The 21,099-nt window shown below is 35.3% G+C and overlaps 1 protein-coding gene across 4 annotated transcripts in view; it reads left to right on the plus strand.

The window, feature by feature from the left end:
• TTBK2 (tau tubulin kinase 2) overlaps positions 1-21,099 on the plus strand; it is a 99,833-nt gene that overhangs the window by 51,502 nt on the left and 27,232 nt on the right. For all 4 annotated transcript variants that reach the window (XM_075754375.1, XM_075754374.1, XM_075754376.1 and 1 more), the window contains 5 exons: positions 13,229-13,294; positions 13,889-13,981; positions 14,999-15,124; positions 18,179-18,336; positions 19,818-20,034. In XM_075754375.1, coding sequence (XP_075610490.1) covers positions 13,229-13,294; positions 13,889-13,981; positions 14,999-15,124; positions 18,179-18,336; positions 19,818-20,034 — 660 coding nt within the window. The remainder of the gene's footprint in view (positions 1-13,228; positions 13,295-13,888; positions 13,982-14,998; positions 15,125-18,178; positions 18,337-19,817; positions 20,035-21,099) is intronic.

A 21,099-nucleotide genomic window follows, 5' to 3' on the forward strand; every position in this document is an offset into this window, starting at 1 on the left:
TTAAAGTGAATGCTAACTACAACTATTCTTTGAGGTACTATTACATTTGATATAAAGAAAGCAAAATAAAAGAAAAAAGATGCCTCAGATTATCCTTTAAAAATGAATCTGAGGTCATAATTCTTTAAAATTCCATAAATTCAACCATCATGTATTATCACAGGCCTGAGTTTTGTGGTCTTTTATTTTTGTGGACTTCAAGTTACAAATAACTGAATTTTATTTGTTTTACAAAGAAGATAGTATAACATGTATGCAAGCTGAGCTGACAAAGCTAGGGAAAACCACAGTTGAAAAAACTATTCATAAGAAGGTGGTGTTTAGATAAAACCTGTTTATCTAAAACATCTGTGTTTTTCTACTCAGTATACAGGTCTCACTGACTGGCAGCCTAAAAAATTAGTCAAATTAGCAGGCGGTCCCCTGAGTCTGGTGACTTGGACTCAGCAAAGATGAATGAAGGAGAAAACTCCTATCTGCCCAATTTGGTGCTTGGTTTGGAATGTGAGCTTCCTCTTTGAGAGTATCCTAACTCTTTAAGTGGGTTAAAAGGTATTCTGAGGACACCCTTGTTTTGTCTGTGGAACTGTTGTATTTTTAATAAATAAGGCTTTTTGGGTCAAAGGGAGTGTTACCCTATGACTGCTTTTCCCCTTTTCCCCGCCTTTCTCCTGCCCTTCCCAGTGACTAGATTTTAGGTCATTCTTCAGTTGTTATTTAAGCTCGAAGAGCTTGAAGGGAGTTCTTACCCTGTTTAGCGTGACCTTAATTTCAAGTGTCTAAACTTTCCTGTATTTATTTGAAATAAGTAAAAAAAATTCAAAACTACATTTTTCTAGCATACATTAAGGAAGTTTACAATATATTAGATTGAACTTGCTAGATTTTTTTTTTTTAACCTGAAAATTTGAAATCTTAAACCTTACCAATCTGGGAAGTCCTGATTTTAGAACAACTAGGAAATGTAGCACTGCATTTTCTGATATGCTTTGCATTAAAGGAGTCACAAAACTCTTACTCTAAACATTAACAAAAGTATTCAGATCCAAAAGAGACAGAGTATCCACCAAAATTTTCTGAGGACTTACTCATACACTTATTGGTGACCTGTCAGTAACAAAATCGTCTTTGACTCCTGCAAAATCAGAAGATACACCAGCTGCTGTACAGTCTGACCCTTAGAAAAAGGCAGTGAAAGCAGTTGTGAATGCAAATGTTTAGATCTTTTTATTGTCTAGGGAAGCAGTTACAAACCTGTTCACATCAAGCAAAGAACATGATATTCAGCTGTTTATGTACAAAATCAGATAGGTGCTGCTTGCCTTTCTTCAGTGCCCTCAGGTTCTGAGGATTTTCCAGCAAATGAGTTTTTATCTTCAGGTTTCACTTTAGGATGACAGATGGTGTCCTGGAAATATAGCTGAATTCTTTAAAAAAAAAAACCCAAAACAACAACAAAAAAAAACCCCCAAACCAAAAACCCAAACCAACAAAAACCCCAAAACAAAACAACCCCCCCTCCCCGAACAACACCCTTCCCACCCTGCACAGAGTGGTGCACATAAATGTGTTGGTAAATATCAAAGCAGAGTATTAAATACATTTTGAAAGCTTTCGAAGTCTATTGTACTTCAGTTAAATACAGGGATAGAAGGTATACATTTCTTTTATATTCATTCTTTTATTTTGTTATTTACTTCATGACAATTTGGGAATGGTTATGCATATGAATTGCATGGTGTTTCTTTCTTTTAATATTCTGGGTTATGTTGATTGCTGAGGAGGACTAGAGAATACTTCCATCTTACTCTACCTTACCTCCTGTTGTCTCAGCAGAAGAGTTGTGGATTGTTCATTTCTGTGTTTGGAAGAGAACACAGTTTTTATAGTACTGAAAGAGTGGAAGCTATATCCACTAGATGCTTTTTATGATGGGCAAAAAAGTGGGATACTTTTAAGAACTAGAGGAGCAATGGTGAAGCTACACTGTAGGCAATTTGGACCCACAGACTGCTTAAAGATGGATTGCTCATATATGCTTCTCAATCTCCTTATCAAGTAAATGCTGTTATCAATGTTGGCACATCAGGCTTTATTACTTTAATAAAAAAGTCTTGGAAGTGGTCCACAGATAGTACTGACTAAAACTGGTGCAGTTTTCTTTATTTGCCCCAGTGCCACTGGTGACTTAGAATTTGTGTCAGTAACTACTCCTGAATAATACCTTGACTGCACGCATTTTTTGTAAATAAGAGTCTATATACTGGAAGTTGTTCAAAATAGTTACTGAACAGTGCATTTGGATTAAAATTTGGGCTAAATCGAGACCACTTATTGAATTTAAATGATTGGCAGCACTTTGATCAGCTCCAAAAAATTGTGAAATTTATCAGGGTTTGGTTTATTTGAAGAGCAGGAAGTTACATTGTATCTTGAGCAGTTTCTTGAGTGACACAGATGAAAGAAAAATCCAAGGACAACTTGGATGCGGTTTATAAGTATAGTATTAAATAACAGTGGATTATATGAGAAATAATTAAACAGTACTTAAAAGTTCCAGGGAGCTGTTTCAATTCATAGTGCTCTATATTAAGCATATAACAAATAATTGGCTAAAATACATTAACTGGTCTAAAAAGGCCTCTCTTCCAAACCTGACTAAAACTGTTGAAAACCAGATGCTGCAGGGTAATGGTCCATCTAATTTTGTTAAATGTGCTGTTCAGTGGTTGTTTCATCCTGTTGAGAAGCATTTTGTTGCTGGCATTTACCTTATGCTATCTTTTCTCAGTAATGTTCTCTCTCGATCCCTGACAGTACATTACACAGGGATGTGATTAGTCGAGGATTGCATGTTTGCACCCAAACAAGTAAAATCGTATTTATTTTTTGTCTTGAATCTTCTCATCTTCCTCAGCTAGACTGCCTGTCTCATTTAACATGTATTGTCACTTAAACTTGCAATACAAATTTCGTTTCATTTTTACCTTCAAGTTGTCACTAAATTATATTATTTTCTCACTGAAACTTATGCAAACTTCTCTAAAATTTGTCCACGTGCCTTCTCTCGTCTGATAAAATTTTCGTAAATCCTTAGGTAATTTCCTTACCAGTTATTACAACAACTTTTTTTTAGCCTCCTCTTTTCACTGTCACTCTTGTGTGAGTAGAGTTTACTGGAGTCATGTCTCACTAAAAAATGCACTGCTGTGTAGTTAGCTGCTGTTGTCCGAGCTGCAAGTGATGAATGTGACAAAGAAGTGTTTCTGCAGTTGTAGGTGCTACAGTTACATACGTAATATGATACAGGGAGGAATTTGAACCTCAATCCTGTTTTATCACTTCCCTTTTATCTTTTTCCTAACCTGTTTCTGAAAAACACAAGAACTTGAATAGTTCAGCATGCATTCACAAGCTTAGCATGGAGGTACGCTGTCACATGGAGCAAGAGCTCCATAACTGTTCAGGCATGGGACGAGAAGCACTCAAGAGCCTTCCAGTGCTCCCACAGGACTTATCTGCTCAGGCTCAGCCAAGAGTTCTCTTCACTACTGCTGTACTGGGCAAATAACACCATTACCCTTTCCTCCTTACTGTCATAGGAAGATTCAAGTTATGGGAAGGATGATGGAGAAAGTAAAACATGTGTTAGTAAGTTCCTGTCTGTATCATAGTCCTCTGAGGCTTTTACATATTGATACACTTTAGAGTAGACCTTTCGTGAGTTGTCTCTCTGAGTGAGCACACCCTTAATCTTGCAACATCATTTTTTGGAGCAGGGAAGTGACAAAAAGTTACTTTTCTCCCTCAGCATTTGCATGAAAGCTATGCATGATGTACTGGACACCTCACAGCTAATGGTTACAAAGCAAAGACTTGTGCATGGTAAAATTCGGCATGAGAAATTCTCAGGATGAAATGTCTGTAACTGAGCAATCCTAAAATAGGAATTCTTTTTATTAATTTCTACATTGTCTAATAAAGAAATTAATGTGAAGCAGGCACTGAACACAGTGAAGTAATGTCAGGCATTAATTGGCTATGTAACTTGCAGTGGTTTGTCCCTGTCAAATTCTTTCAGCTGATCTTTACCAAATCACTGTGGGCTCTACTTACCTCTTCAGATTTTCCCTTATGCCTTCCCAGATCTGTGATTAGATTTCATGAAATAAGGGAGAGGAATGGGGTGTATGAGCTATCAGAAAGTGCAAGGGAGAAGCAGAACGCGGAGGAGAGGGAAAAGGGTACTGAGAATAACTATTATTTACCTGCACCATTCTCTCGCTACTGCAGAAGTAAAGATAACAGGTGTTGAAACAAAGAACAAGAAACATTTGGTGATAACCTCAAAGGTGTCATGTAAATGCCTCAGTGAACTTTAAATCTGAAAGTAATTCAGCTTTGTTAGAAGCTTTGTGTGGGCTATCAAGCCTGGGAAGACCACTATACTCTCCCAGGAGCAAAAGTAGTGTCTGTCTCTGTAGAGCATTGCACTGGGTCAGCTGCTTCTTGAAAGAGTTTCTAGAAATATTTGTTCTAATCTATATGAAGGGAGCAAGAATACATGACAGGGAGGTAGAGTGTGATAATTTGGCAAAGCTAAATAATGCAAAGTGAAATTATGTCCAATTCTTCGTTGTTCCCGGCTTACTGAGGAGTTTGACATGATGGAATAAGTTGGCAAGTTGCAGTTTTAGCTTGAATCATAGTGCAGGTACTTTAATCGTGTATTTTAAGATCAGCCTAACAGCCGCCTCTCTTCACTTCTCTTCAGTGCTTCTTGGGAGGATTCAAGAGCTGGGACTGTAAAACATTGAAAATAAGTAATAGGTTTGTATTGAACTCTATAAATCAGCAGAAAGGCATAGAATGAACAAGAAATTATAAACAAAGGAATATTTAAACTCTTTAGAATGTAAATCTTAATTTGAGTAATGTATTTGAATAATTAATTTATTTGAATAATGTTTTTGCACTGATTGTGTGTTTTACAGCAATTAGCAAAATCAGTTCAGCTGTTATGGCACAAATAAAAATAAAAGAGGCAGCAATAGAGATGTACGTGATATAATTCCGCTGCCAAATAGAATGCAGTAAGATCCTGAAAACAGAGTTGGAAACAGTTTACTGTATGTTCTTTGTTGCTAAAATAAATATTTTTATTAATAAAGATTCGAAAATAGTGTTGGAAGAGAGGACTGGGGTGATTCTTTGGAAACCTGACTATCCCTTCTAGCCCACTTCTGCCTTTCCATGTCTATAAAATTAAATTTTGTAAATTTGCTACTGTAGAGCAAAGAAAATGTCTAAAGAACAAATATTTTAAAACTATGTTTTCAGCTTTTCTTCACTAAATCTGCATCAGTCAGACTACATTACATATATTTTTGGAAATAGATGAGGTTTGCAAGATTTCCTTCTAAATTCTGAGCTAAGCATTTGATAGTTGATAACTTTTAAAAAAACAAACTAAAGAAAAAAGCTGTGTTGCAGTAAGTGGAGTTCTGTTGAAGAGTCTAAGATTAATTATTACAGCTTTATATTTTCTTTATAACTTTCAGTTCTGTGGCAAAGGAATTATTATATAATATCAGAGCCATTCAATGCAAGATGTAAACGTGTAGCCTCATTCTTAAATAACTTATATATACTCCTTAATTCTTTCCCTCATGTCATCTAAGTTAACAAAGACTGGAGCCTAATTAACCTTTTTTTTTTTTTTTCTTAAATCCTGGGAGAAACTGAAGAAGGTTTTGGGTTTTATATCAAAATGTCCTACATGGAAGTGGTTATTTGCTGGAGAGACTAAGCCAAGAGCCCTTTGTTGTATTGATTTTATAAGCAGGAATCTGCATGAATTGAAAGAGTTATGACTTTAGTCATTTGAGTCTTCATTTCTGAATTAGTAATAACTTTATAGGGAAGATAAGGTAGCTAGTTTGGAGAGGTTTGTGTAGGCATTATTTTTAATAAAGAGATTAAAATAGCAAATTGTTAGGTTTCAGAAGTTTTTGAAGTAATGCATAGCTGTGATACACCTACCAGTGATATATCTTTGCAGCTAAAATGATATAGCTATGTTTTACCTACCAGTGTAACACTATTTATTATGGTTGTCTGTCATAATCTCCTTCAAGGACATAGAGGGAGATTATTTAGGGCACAATCTTACTATATATATATATGTAGCATTTTCAGCATCTACTGAGCATGATCCTTGGAAGTTTGATTGTATTACTGGCAAAGAAGAAGTGAAGGAGCTCAGTTTTACAGAGACAGACAGCTGGTGTCTCATATGTGATAGTACAAGGTGAAAAATGCAGGTAGCGGATTAATGTAAAAGATGAAAAAAGACCATTATGAATTGACTTAGGTGACACAAGTAGAATGGATATATGAATTTCATGTGGTGTGATATTATTTAGTAACATCTCTATGGAATATTCTTGCAATAATTAAATGGAAAACTTAAGAAAATCATGTATGGTAAATGGAAAACTTAAGAAAATCATGTATGGTTATTTCCTTGAGAGGAAGATTCTTTGTGACCTGATGTTTGGGGTTGTTGGGTGAAAAATAAAAATAATACACAATCTATTAATATGCTGCCTGAAGGAACAGGTTGATAAATAGTTGAGATATGGAAAAGATTTAATTATCATAACACAATACTTTGTAATTGTTGGGGTATATTGGGTTTTTTTCTCTTTTCCTGTGGTGTGCAGAACACTGATATTGTATCCAAACAATCATTGACTGATTTTTAATTTAGAAATTTTAGTGTGCTGTATAGCTGTTCTGTATTCTGATACAGCAGTTCCTTTACTTTCTGTAGAACTGATAGATGCTCAGGGGAATGGGCCGTAACAGTCCTTTAAAAAAAAGAGAAAGAATTTTTCCACTGGGATTTGATATTATCTTTGTAAAAAAAAAAAAAAAGTTATTCTATGATAGGTGAAACATACTGCTTTCCTGTGGTTTTGTGTACTGCTTCCCTTATGCCTTCCAAATTTCTTAGTATTTTCAGCTTCATACTACACCCTACCTTTCTGACTAGTTCATAGTTGCAGTTTTGGGACTAGGCATGTGCTTACTTGCCATCTAAAATGCATGTGAATTGACCAACTGGTGTCTTTTAAGATGGATGTGAACCATTTTAATTGAATTTTAACTGCCTACCTCTGTGTCAAAGTACTAATTTGCATTCTGTCTTTAATCACCAATTTTCATTAAACTTGCAGGAACTGAAATTTTGAGAGCTGTCCTATTTGTTTGAAATTAAAAGCTATTGTAGTGGAGAGACAGATGGTTTGGCCCAGTGAAATTGTTTCCTGGTGAAAATAGAAGCAAACCAAAATCAAAACAGAAACTTTAGTTTCTAATTCTGAGCTATGGACTATATTCTCTTTGGAGTTATGAAAAATTATTTTGAAGAGTTTAAAAGAAGGAAAGTGTGTTATTTTATGTACACTAGCTTGCTTGAGACATTTTGCTTCTCATCCTTACCTGAAAATAATTCTACTACTAAATTAAGTCTGCTACTGGATTGATGCAACTCTTTAATGTATGGTATTATCCTTATAAATACGATATGTAGAAAACAATTAAAAATAAAGATCTTAGTTCTCCAGTCTGCTAAGAGCACAGGACTTCCCATGATGCAGAACAACCATAAAATTTTTACTTATGGAGATAAGTAAAACAGTATTCTGCTGTGTGGGGAAATTCTCTGCCAGAGCGTTAGCTGGTTTCTGTAGGTAGTCTTCCTCTTACAGGAATCTCTGCTTTAGCTCCTGGTGTAAGAGGAAGAAGAAAGATTGCACAGGGCAAAGCCAAACATATGCATGGCAGATTTATGCTGTGTGATTTTTCACTGCAGTAATTTCAGGTTTGTGACAGACACTTAGTAGGTTGTTACCACCTCCAGCCCACCAGACTTTGTGTCTGCTCCTGAATCAGCTTTGGAATGATTGCTGCTTTCAGCTAGTGCATCACATTAGCTGAGTAAATACTCCACATTGAAAACTGAGTAGCTCGGGAGCTGGTTCTTGTATCAAATATTGCTGTCGTGGAGATGGTGGTGCTCTTTATAGCACAGGCAGTTGGAGTTAAATTTTCATTTGTCACCACATGTCTGTTAGAACCCACAATAGTAAAATTTAATTGTACTGCTAGATGTTAACTTGGCTTGTTACCCAGCTTTGGCTGGAACTAGGTAGCATAGGATCAGACAGCTGCAATCAATTTTTGGAAATCACAACTTCTGTTTAGATAGATCTGAGTCCAAATAATGTATCATACTGACATCTGGTAGGAGATGGGTTGATAAAGAGTTCTAAGTGCAAGTACTCAGTTATTAGTGTCTGATGTTGGTTTTATATAGAGCTAACAGTGTGGGTTTGAAGAGCTATATATACATTGAAAGCTAATTGAGATGTATAACATGTCATAGTGGCAATTGTATTTCAACTGCTTGATCTTTCCTTACCCAGATGATCCCTGAATTTTTCATTTACTTTAAACTGATGCTAACACATGCTGGGCATTAGATTAGATTGCAAAGCCTGTATCCACAAACAAGGGGGGATGGGAATGTGAATTGTTGAAGCCATTTGGTATGAAAAAAGGCTGCAAAGAATTGGAACTGTGTACAGTTCCAATCTGGAAATATATTCCTGTTGGGTGAAAGAACTAGGGAATTGACTTTTTAAAGGTAAAAGATAAGAAAGGAGGAGTCTGCCTTTAACAAAGGGAAATAGAAGTTACATGGGTAGCTCCTGCTCTACCTACCCCTGTATGTGCTTTAGAACTTGGGTTTAGAGGCAGCACCAAGAAGGTGGGGTTCACTGCTTGAGCTACTTTCTCAGTCACTCAATACACTTAAGAATTCTCAGTCATTGCCTGACTGATAGGAAGAACCATGGTGTGTGTCAGGTATAAAGAATCATTATTGCTTTATTTTTTTCATGTTAGTGTCTAGTTTCCATGACTGTGGTAAAACGTTAACTTACTGCTCTGCGTAACATTTCCAACATTGCCCAGAACAATAAACCCAGAGTATTTATCTAGAGATACTGAACTGAGCTGAGGAGCATGATTTGCCTCCTCCACAGCCCCTCTGAATAAGCAACAGTCGTAGGCAGGTTTGTAATCATAGTGTCTCCCAGGAATCTGCAAACCTATGTGCTTAGAGGAAATAGTTCACATTTTTCTAGGAAGTCCTAATTTCCTGCATGTAATTTATCTAAGACATTGTCATGTGTTTCCAGGGCAGGGCCACCTCCAAAGAAAACTGATGATACATTAAAAAGTACCTTTATGTGTAGGAAAGTTTTTCATAGTCATTGGATCTGCTTCATATGCATGTATCTTCAAAATAATTTATTTTAACTCACATTTGAAGAATTTAGTGATAGTAATAAAATCTGAGACAATTCTGACTTGCAGAATTAATGTAAACTGATCCAAATAAGTTACAATTTTGTAGAAGATTTGCTAAGTATGTTTTCTGTCAAATATAAGTATGGAAGAACTCTAGCTTTGTTAGAAATTATATCCCTTATTCTAATAAAAGAACTATGTCACGTGATCTGTATGTCCATTAGCACTTATTTAATACCTGGGATTTAAGGCGAAGTTTTGTAGGAATTCTTTTTTCTGCAAAAAGTATGACTCCAGAATCTAAGAACTCTTCCCTAATTTCCCATTTGTTCCTGTGCCAATTTGAGAGTTGTCTATTTCCAGAACCTTCTTACGCTATTGGAAGGTAAAACATGATAACAATAGTTGCCATAAATAAAAAGAAACGAATGCAAGCTAAATAAAGCTGTTAAATATGGAAGAGCTGAAGCACGGAATCCACTGCTGAGGGGACTGTTAATGGATCTCTGCAATTGAGACAGCGCCTGGATGTGGTGGTTGCTCCTGGTCTATGACTGATAAGGAAACAAACACACTAAATGTTGAATGAAAAACCAGAAGAATGTTGATTATGGCATTTGTCATGGAAAGGAACATCAATGTGATCCATTTTAATCAAGGGTGTCAGTGGAACTCGCAGATGTATTCACATGTAGGATTCACCTTCTCTTTGGTACAAATGCCCTTCTGTTGGTTGTCTTAATAGGTCACCTGTAATGACTGAAAAAAATGGACCTATTAAGATTTTTTCTCAATAAGGAAATCTGCTTTGCTATAAGGAAGGTCAGTTGCTGTGGTAAGAGCTTGCTTAGATAAGGCATCTGGAAGACAATACTCTAAACAATGTTTCTGGTTTTGGTTGTGTTGGGGTTTTTTGTTGGGTGGTGTGTTTTTTTTTTTTTTCTAATTGATGGCAGGTGAGCTCAGGAAAAATTTGAAGGTGTCTAAAAACTAATTAACATGATCAGTAATAGCAGAGGGGGATTTTATTTTAAAAATTGTGCCAAATAATTCAGGAAGTTGCTATTATTGCCTGTAATATTTCTCTTTTACTACATGAGCCGTTGTGAGATGCATAAAGAGCTCTGAAACGGTTTCAGAAATTTTGCAAATGCTCAGAAGTTTATAAATTCTATTCTGAATTGGACAAACTTGATCTGAGCTACTAGAGCCATCATTCACGTTGTTAGTGACACAATAGAATTAATTTATTGTTGTTGTGTGGCATTATAATACAACTATTAGATAGTGACCAGCTGCATTACTAAAAGGTATTTCATTGTCTCTTAAAATGTACCAGAGTTACATATGCTCTTAAGTCAGATTTATGCAAACTACACTCTAAGGAAAGAGATTGTAAAAGGATTTATATATCCTTTCCGATATCTAAAGATAAACAATTCGCAATTCATTTATGATAATATATAGAAATAATACTCATACCTTTTTTTTTTTTTCCTCTTTTTTCCCTCAGCCAGGTGATTCTCAGATAATTGAAATAATCTCAGGGCAAATAATTGCATAGGAATGTCTAAGGATGGCAGTGACTTTAACATTCAAAAGCAATTGAGTTGGTACACAATGAAATTCCTCGTATGGACTTTTCTCCCCCAGGACAGAACTGGAATAGGTCAGATGATTGTTAGTTTTTGTAAACTGGATGGGATAATTTAGATTCCATATGCTATTTCTTACTCTTTATTTCCCTGTCAAGCAACTGGAGTGTTTTTGTGCTAGTCATCAAGTAGAAATTGAAGTTGTTACCCTAGGAATAAAAGCCTCATTTCATCCTAGTTTTCATATTTTTCATTATTCTCAGAAGAATGGAAATATTTAACGTAGTAAAACTGAATATAGGCCCTCCTTTTTAACATTCAGACTGGAGGCTGAAGACAGTAAGCATTTGGTTTCATCTTCTGAAACTTTCTCTTGAGATTTAGTGAATTTGTATTTCCAAGTGTTTTAAAGTCAAGCTCTCAGTGCCCTTCTGAAGAAGTATTATTCATCAAACTGCATCTTTTTGGAAATTTACCTGTATTTTGATTGTCTCGGCAGCAATGCTACATTATTTTTACTTGGATGGTTTGCCAGTCTTCAGAACTACTAAGAAGGAGACTTAAGTCCTTGTTTTTGAAAAAAAAAAATAAAAAAAAAATTCTCCTGAAATTTAGCAGTTCTAAAGCATTTTGAGCTATTCTTTTTATAATTGCGTGGTACTGTGGAACTTCTGCAACTACAGTGTTATGCTTCATTTCAGGGTCATGTTCAGCATGGGATATAATAGACTGAAAAGACTTAGGATAGTAAGTCAATTGTCTGTCCTGCCTGAACACAAAATGTGTTCCAGGCACCATTTAAACTTTATGATAATGTGTAAAGCCTAAGATTTATGGAATATTGTCTGAGAACCTGTTCATGTTAAGAACATCATAGAAAATGATGTTAAAAACCTTAACTAACACTGGTTCAGCTCTCGTCATACCACTGTAGTAGACATTGATTATATGGGCTGTTGAATCCTTTTTAAAGATGATGCTGCATAATAATGGATTTAATTGATAGGATTACTGACAGTAATGGCAGCTCCTGATGTACTTAAATGATAGTTCTCAGTGTAGTGTCTCTTGGTGGATAAGAAGAAATTATACATATATATAGATGGGGAGAGACTGAAGTGTTTTATCTTAACAGGGTAATAATTTTGTATTGTGGTTATCTTTGTGTGTATATCGAACCAGACTTTTCAGTGTATTGTGCAGAATTTTTTAAAATCTTAAAAATTGTCATGAGTCTGGGGCAGGCAGACAGATCACCAATACCCCTTTAAGTACAAGTCAGAGGTGAGGAAGATAGTTCAAGTTTCTCACATTCATTATTAGAAGAAACAAGAATTATTGATTGGGAAGATAAGACTGTAAAAGAAAGCAAATTTAGCACTTCTGGCAGTTCACCCTATATAGAATGATTAATCAAGGGTGTGGCATGAATTGGATAACTGTCTTGGGCAAAGTAATAATGCCATGGTTTGATTTTTAAAATTTTTTTAAATGGTAAATGTGTACTAATTATGACCATTATCGAGTATATAATTATTTTTGTAACATGTTATTTGAAGGAAAGAAGAATGGGAAAATACATTCTGTGATTACAAAAACATCAATTGACTTATGATCATACAAGATCTAGAGTGTCAGGAAGGAAATGCTGGTATTCAGAAACTAGAAAAGAAAGAAATATTTTTAATTGGTGCCTGTAGTGCAGCCCTTGCTATTTATTGCTCAGCCACACTTTGAGACTTACCTGTGGCTTTCCCTGCTTTTGGAATTTCTCAAAAAATTGATTGGTTTGCTAGTTCAGAAAATAATTTGTGAAAATGTTGCTAGCACATTTCAATAAATCTGTGCATACCACATAATATTGGTGTATTTTAGCATAGTGGAAGAAATCATTATAGTTTTGATCCTGTCAGAATTTAAAACCTCAAACTTCTGATAGTTAAAACCAAGAAATACTTTCATTATTGGAGAAGAAAGAGGAATAGTTCTGCCATATAGCTTTTGTGAGTGATGAGGTAAACAGGACTTTATGCTTGTGGAGAACAAAAAGTGACATTAATAGATGGTTTTAAAACTTTGTGGCGCCTACTTGGATTTCCCCTGAGAACTTATAGAAACATGGTAAATTGGAATAACAAAAAAGTCTCAAGTAATATTCGTTGTGGCTCCATACTCGCTTTGTAGATCCCAAGTTAAGTAGTCAGAGAGTTTATTTCTGACAATGAGAATCTTTTTCTTTTTCTATTTGACAGCCACGAGCTGTTGCTGGTTTTCGAGGAACAGTACGATATGCATCAATCAATGCTCATAGAAACAGAGTGAGTATCTCAATCAGTCATATCCATCTCGTGTAGCTGAAAGCAGTCAGTAATGCTGTTGCTATTGATTTCCTTTTGTGTATTCTTATGTGTATATTTATTATGTAGAAATTAATAATTATAAATTTTATAAGGTGGGAAATGATGGTATACTTTACAGTAGTTGAGGGTAAAAAAGTTCTTGTAGAAATTATAGTGGTTTTAATAGTTACCTTTGGTGTTCAGTCGAATTGTAAGTTAAATTAAAAAGGTGAAGTTACTGAGTAATATGAAATACATAATGTCCAGTATGTCATCTTAACATCATACACTAAAGAAATCAGAATAAACAGTTCTTCCAGTATAGAGATTTGCAATGTTATTTTAACACACTTTGACTTCTGTTTTGTTTCTCTGTATCTTCTATGGAAATTTACTTCTATGTTTCTATTTAAAATAGTTGCTGGATTTAATTATACAAACTTGTTCTGTAGTGTTGATTATAATGATTTTTAGATATAATAATTTAATTCTCCAGACCAGTAAAGAATCTATCTTCCCTTTTATCGTATAAGTATTTGTAAGATGTATTAGAATAGTATTTCTTTTTCACAGGAAATGGGTCGGCATGACGACCTCTGGTCCCTGTTCTACATGTTGGTAGAATTTGTGGTTGGGCAACTGCCTTGGAGAAAAATAAAAGATAAGGTAAGCCCAGAAGTGAAACCAAAGAGCACGAGGGAGATTTACTTCTGGATTGCAAGTGAATGCTGTGATAAAGATTCTACTAAGAATCACTGGTTCGTTAATTTTAACGTTACATTTTCTAGTGTTTTCTAGTGGTACTTTTCATTGCTAGTGTCATGGTATAAAAAGCAATCAAGTTCTACAAACTGTTCTAGGCAGGATGTGGATTGTGCTTCTAATTTGCAAATGTTTTAAAAGGCAGAAGTAAGTCTATACATATGCTACTTATTTCATTTTCCTGTTTTCACTTGAGTACTTTTTGATTTCACCTATCACACGTTTAGAATTTCTTATCGATTTTGATTATTTGTGAAATGGGCATTTGTTACTTGCTGGTGAACAAAAATGAATCAGTCAATATGCAGTAGGGCCTTTAGTCATGTATCATGGGTGAGGTCTGTGAAGAAACAACATCTAATTAGCCTGTTATTACTTCTTTCAACTTCTTTTGAAATTAGATGGAAACAACGTTACTCTGTGATGTGGTTTATGTATTGGTAGATGACAATGTGGTATATAGGTAGCATCTCATTTTTGGTTTTGATTTACTCATCTTACACATAACAGGATTTACTAATCTTAAGCAATATACTGTGATGACCAAATATACACGAAAAAGTGACTGAACATCAGATGATGCAACAGGATATTTAAATCTTTAAAACATGCTTTTTAGAAGGGTTGGAGTGTCTGATGACAGACCTTCATATCAGGCAGCATTCAAACAAGGCAGAAGATTAAATGTTTTGGGTTTTTTATTGAATTTGAAGTTTGTACATTATTTTGAACGTGTACTGTGGGCAATGACATAATCTCTTCTCTTGCTGTCCAGCGTAGAATGGCCTTCCTCAGTACTATTCAGTGTAATGTACTTACCCATCGTTCTGGCCAGTAGTGTATTGAATGATTGTAAGATACAAGGTATGTTGTAGCAGAGAATGAAGGCATCTTAATGTTTGTTATGTTATTTACTCCTAGGAGCAAGTGGGCTCCATTAAAGAAAGGTACGAGCACAGACTTATGTTGAAACATCTTCCTCAAGAATTCAGCATCTTTCTAGATCACATTTCTAATTTAGATTACTTTACAAAGCCAGATTACCAGGTAAACATTTTTCTATTTTGTCTTTTGATTTTTAAATAGAATTTTATGCTGTTTCATCTTCAGTTTCCTTTGATTTCATGGATTGTGCCACCACAGAGTTATTTTAATGACCATCTAGTGTCACGGAATCTTTGCAGTTTAAAGATGTAATTTTTCTTTTTTTCGTTTGGGAAGAGTAAAGCAGTTAAGTTTTTAAAAACAATTGACAGTCGCTTTGCAGTTAGTATTCTGTTAGGATCGGGTGCTATCCTACTATCGTAGCCTCTATTGGGTGCTCCTTAAGTTAAATCAATCAGATTGTTTTCTCAGTGATAGTCATTCTGGCAGTCTTCCAAAATCTGAAGCTCAGCACCTATAATATATACAGCTAGAGTACAACATGCAGCCATGGTGGTTCTTAAGACTGAAATATTGACTACAGAGATCACTAGAAAACTAGTCATTTTTCTTTGTTTAAGAGAGTATTGCCTGCTGAAATGGAGAGCCTAAGCTCGGTGATAAGTTGATAGGTGCCGAGAGGATATGCTGTAGAATATGTGTTATTCACTCACTGTTGACCTGTGATTTAACAATAAATAAAAGTCAAAGATGGAGCTTTGGTTTATACCAGTACGTGGAAAGCAGCAGAGCAATGCTCAGGAAAAGCAGAGAGGGGGAGACTGAGAGTTTTTTCAGTGTCACAAATTGTGGGAGAAGTTGAACTGATGTAACATCACAGCAAGACAAGTTGTCCCTGTGTGCCTTCCCTCTGGCTCCCAGAAACACACATTCCTGTCAGCTTCCCACTTGCATTACCTGTCTGCCTTTGTGCATTTGCTCAACTCAACTCAGAAAACCAGAAGGGATGGTTTTCTGTTGGTATGCAAGCTGAATTGGTTCAACTGAATAAATAAATCATTCTGACTAATTCTGGAATTGTAGCTTTGATGAGAATGAGAATGATTCTTGTGCTTTACTTCGTGAGATTAACAGAGAAATCAAGATATATATAAGACTCAAAATAAGAACTGAAAATCTCAAAGGGTAACTAATTTCCTGTTAGTAAGTGGCTTTCTTTAAATGTACCGATATGTTCTTGTGCATATTTGGAAAAAAAAAATATCATTTTTTGTGCAAAAATTTGAATGTAAAAAAAAAAAAATCTTATTACAAATACAGAAAATGTCCAGCATTCCTGAAAAATAAATACCTTGATATTTTTCCTTTTCTATTACAAATTTCCATGGAATTTATCCTATAGTTTACAATTAAGTGAGGAAAATGATTAAGAAAGTTTCGAGTGTTTTGTGTGCCTAGTTATAAAGATGAATCAGATTTATTTTTTTTTCTTCTATGGTAAAAATTACTGACTGCAGAAATTTTGATGTTGCATAGAGAAACCTTGATTGTAGACTGGTAAATATGATTTATTTACATTATGTATCCTGAATGATAAAACATATACACAGGCTTAATTTTGCAAAACCTTTTTCTGTGGTCTTGTATCTATCTAACACAGCACATGCACTCAGGGATTAATGTGATACCAGGACAGAGTTTCTCCATGATAGAGACAGCCTGGTAATTTACAATCCTGCGCTTGGTTATGGAACATTTGCAGCTGTATAGCTGCAGCCTAAGCTGTCCGACACGGTCTTGCTCATGTGCTTTAGACCAGAGCAGGGTGGGTTTATTTAGAGTGGTGAGACAGTGCTTTACTTTCCATGGTCATTTAAGCTTTGGTCTATCTTAACTAGTATTTTTTGTAGCAATGCTATTCATACCTCAAATATATATTGTTCTTTGTTTGTATTTATGGTTAGGCACTGAACAAGAATGTACAGGGTCAAGATTTCTGCTTTGAAGAGTTTACAGTCTAAAAAATTCATGACATAGGCCCAGAATCCATTGATTTGGCAATGTCGGCTATGTTTATTTTATTCAGGTATTTATGCACACATTGCCTCAGCCTCTTGACATCATTAAGCATTTGAGTTTGTATTTGCATTATAACAGAAATTGTAGAAAAGATTTAAAGGAGAATGACCTTAAAACTGACTTCAGAGACACAGCTTAAGGTTTACAGGAAGAGGAGAATAAAGAAGAGTGTGTATGGGACAGAGAGTGAATTTTGTGCAGTTCAGTAGGGCTTCAGAACTGACTGGGATAGATGGCACACCAAATGTTCTTGAGGGTAAGGACAAAATGGATACGACCACTTTATACAAGAAAAACGATCCAAACTTTCCATCCGTTTTAAGTTGCCAAAGGGTATGTGTTTTTAAAGGAGGCTAGAGAAAAATTTTCAGCATCCTAGATTGGAAGAAAGAATGAAAACTAGAGTTTTAGCTTTTAGAAAAGAAAAGATTAATTTTAGAAATCTTAGAGACTAAGAGATGATGTGATATGGACACGGCCTTCCCACCAATGACTAGAATGAGACGAAGTTTTTTCACAGGGAAAGTAGATGCAATTTCTTTCTGTCATGAACACAAATTGTTTGAGATGCTTTTTCATAGCATAAAATGAGGGTGGAAAGCTTCCAGTGTTACATTTCTGTGCAATTAGAAATTTTACTTTATCTAATGCAATTTCAGCATTAGATAAAGTAAAAGATACATGGTTCTAAATGACAGAAATGTATGAATTAGCAAATCTCCTTCCCTACGTACTCCTCATTCATTTCCTTGGTTTCTAATGGTGTTACTGAATATATTCTTTTATCTTCGTCTGCTGGAGAGCCGTTAGATGCTATTCTGCAGCAATGTAGTCATGTCTCTGCGTGTGTGTGTCTTCCTGTCTTTTTATGGAAACCTATGGTGTATATTTGCCTCTTTACTGATAAAAGCACAGATGTGTGTGTGATTTTAAAAAAGCAGAATTTTGCATATCTTGACTTTGAAACCTTGGAAAATGAGAAATCATTAATATAAAGAACTGTGTCCTTCTTTTGAAAATTGTTGTCAGTCAAAATCTTAAAGAAGAGACATGTTAAAGTATCACAGGAGGATATTTCTTAATTGCTAGGACTCTTAGACAAAAATGAAGCTTACTAACTTTTTTCTTCATTTTTAGCTTCTCATGTCTGTGTTTGACAACAGCATGAAAACCTTTGGGGTTGTTGAAAGTGACCCTTTTGACTGGGAGAAGAGTGGAACTGATGGCTCTCTGACAACAACAACAACTTCAACCACACCTCAGTTACACACTCGTCTTACTCCGGCTGCAATTGGGTATGTATGTACATTGTGGTCACTTAAAAAGCAGCCACAGAGTACCAAAGGGAAATTTTCTCTATAATTTAGGGTTTTTTCTGCAGGATGTTGAATAAATAGAGGAATGGAGGCTTGGGAGCATTTGAAGTATTTCCTTTTTTAGGGCTCCTGTTTATGCTATCCTGAAAGATCAGCACTGCAGTCTTAACATTTATAGCAATAAAAAATAGTAGCTCAGGAAACTGTGTGTAAATTTGCTTATTGATCCTTTGCTAAATCATATTTTGTGAAACTGTGTGATGTGTCCTGAGTTTAACTGCCTGAAAATAAACCCATTGTTTTCTGTAAGCTTGGAATAAACTAGTAGCTGCAATTTCCTTATAGCTTTGAAAAGTGAATGGATCTTGTATGAAATTTGGAAATAGATTTTGGTCATGTTTAAAATAATATTTAATGTGGGCTTTGAGACCTTCTGTAATTAAGTTGGACGAGATATGATGTTTAATAATACTCATACTCATCTCAGGGGATTGGAGACTATAGCAGGTGTTTATGGATGAGGAGGAAGACTTTGTGCATATTCTAGGCCTTGAGTAGATCAAGTTCTTATCTAAGAGTCATGGAAGTTGTGCTGTGGGAGTTTTCACAGTGTAGTCACATCTCAGTCAAGGCATTAACTGCTGTTAGTATTACTCAGGTGTACGATGTGCACTATTGAACACACTGAAGTTGACAGGGATTTTGCATATGATTTGGTCCCATTCTCTCACTAAGCATGATACTGGAGTTATTGATAGTCTTGGCTGCAGTTAACAATTTTGGTCACTGTAAAGGAATGACTTTTAATTGACCTTCTGACCATTCACTTTTTAAGAATAGCATTGCTTCAGTTTCAGATACTGAGCTAAGCTTAGCCCTATGTAGCCCCAAGTCAATGGGACTACAGAACTTTAATTAAAATGTAATGTCTTGTTAGCATTATGCTTATGTTTTGCTTATCAATAATTGGCCCAAAAAAGCACTTTGATAAGAAAAGTGATTAAAACTGTATTTAGTTTGCTGACTGATCTCTTCCTCACACACTGTTCTGTTATTCTACCAAATTCTGAGGAAAAGGAAACTATACTATGAAAGTTGCCATTAATTTTTTTGAATAGAAAAATATGTGTAGAAGAGTCAGGAGCAAAGTTGAGCCTGGACATGATCTCTAACAAATTTTCTCAGAAGTTGCTTTGAAAACATTCTAAAAAACAGCTTTTAAATGATCGCTTTTTGATTTACACCTTTAGTTACGTGCCTAAATTAAAGAAACGTAAATTATGAAAGCCAAGAAGTAGGGTTTTTTACATTACATAATTTACAAGATTTAGTTTTCTACAGAAGCATGCTTTTGCTTGTAATTTTTTGTTTCTTTTAATTTAGTAAAAAATAATTTCAACAAACACATTAGAGTCTCAATATTTTTACCTTTCCGATTTTTTTTTAAACTACTTTTGTAGAATTGCCAATGCCACTCCTATCCCAGGAGATTTGCTGCGAGAAAACACAGATGAAGTGTTTCCTGATGAACAGCTCAGTGATGGAGAGAATGGTATTCCAGTTGGTGTCTCACCAGAGAAACTACCTGGATCCCCTGGGCATCCACGTCCTCAGGAAAAAGATGTTTGGGAAGAAATGGATGCAAACAGGAACAAAATTAAACTAGGGATCTGTAAGGTACTTACAAATCTGCGTTGTGAAGACCATCTTTGAACAGTTTACTGTCCTCTTAGTGCATATAGGATATAATTAATAAGACAGTCTTACTAGTATTGATTAGGCAGAATGGTCTAAGAAAACAGGATTTATGGTGGAGCTAACTCATTTTATTAGAGAGATTTATAGATTTGAACAAGCAGACAAGCTTTTGGGCCTTGTGTCACGTTATCAGGTCTTTATGAGGAATGGTAGATTGCTGATAATTTGACATTCTTTGTAGTTTATTCATGTTCTCCAGACATGATTTTGATTCTTGCTCATTGAATGATACCAAAGCAAATTTCCTGCATTTTGCATGTGTAGAAGTTAGATACGGAATATACAAAAACGGGTTTAATGTTATTCTTCAACTGACAGATTGGCAGTATGATTGGCAGTATCCATTTAATTCACTTGATGTTTTTATCTCTATAACATACAACACCCTTGTACTGATCCAGTGAGGTTCATGGGCTAGTATTTAGAAGAGAATGCTGCTTAATTTTGAAAAGTGGTGTCTGGGAAGTGGTTCCTGTATCCCTTGCGCACTATCACAACATTTCATACTCAGACAAATGTAGCCCTGCTTCTTGATATAAAAATGTTTTGAACATGAAGAGGGGTCTGCTACTGAAATGTCCTTTAGCTAGGAGAGCTGTCTAGTTTTGAGGCTGTTATTTCTTGTTTACTAGGAAAAAAGGTGTTGTGGGAAAGAATAAGGCATGGTGCCTATTTTCAAATGTGCTTGCTTGTTTGATTTTTACCAAAGAGGGAGAAGGGAGATTGTTCTGGTTTAAATAAAGGCAATTTCCATTAGTTATACCTGTTGAAACTAAGGAGGATCATGATTTCCTAGCTCTAAATCATGTCCAGCTAGTATACAAGATAGAATGCGGTTGGACTAAAACATAGTTCTAAGTCACAGAAACATCTAGTAGATTTAGTGTGTAACAGTGTTATATGGTCCAGAGAATTATACAGACAGCTTGGAAGCTAACTTCTCTCTAATAAGAGCACTTGACTGTAAAGCAGACTGAAGATGCT

This window comes from Balearica regulorum, chromosome 5 (genome assembly GCF_011004875.1).
Source record: "Balearica regulorum gibbericeps isolate bBalReg1 chromosome 5, bBalReg1.pri, whole genome shotgun sequence".
NCBI classification, from domain to species: Eukaryota; Metazoa; Chordata; class Aves; order Gruiformes; family Gruidae; genus Balearica; species Balearica regulorum.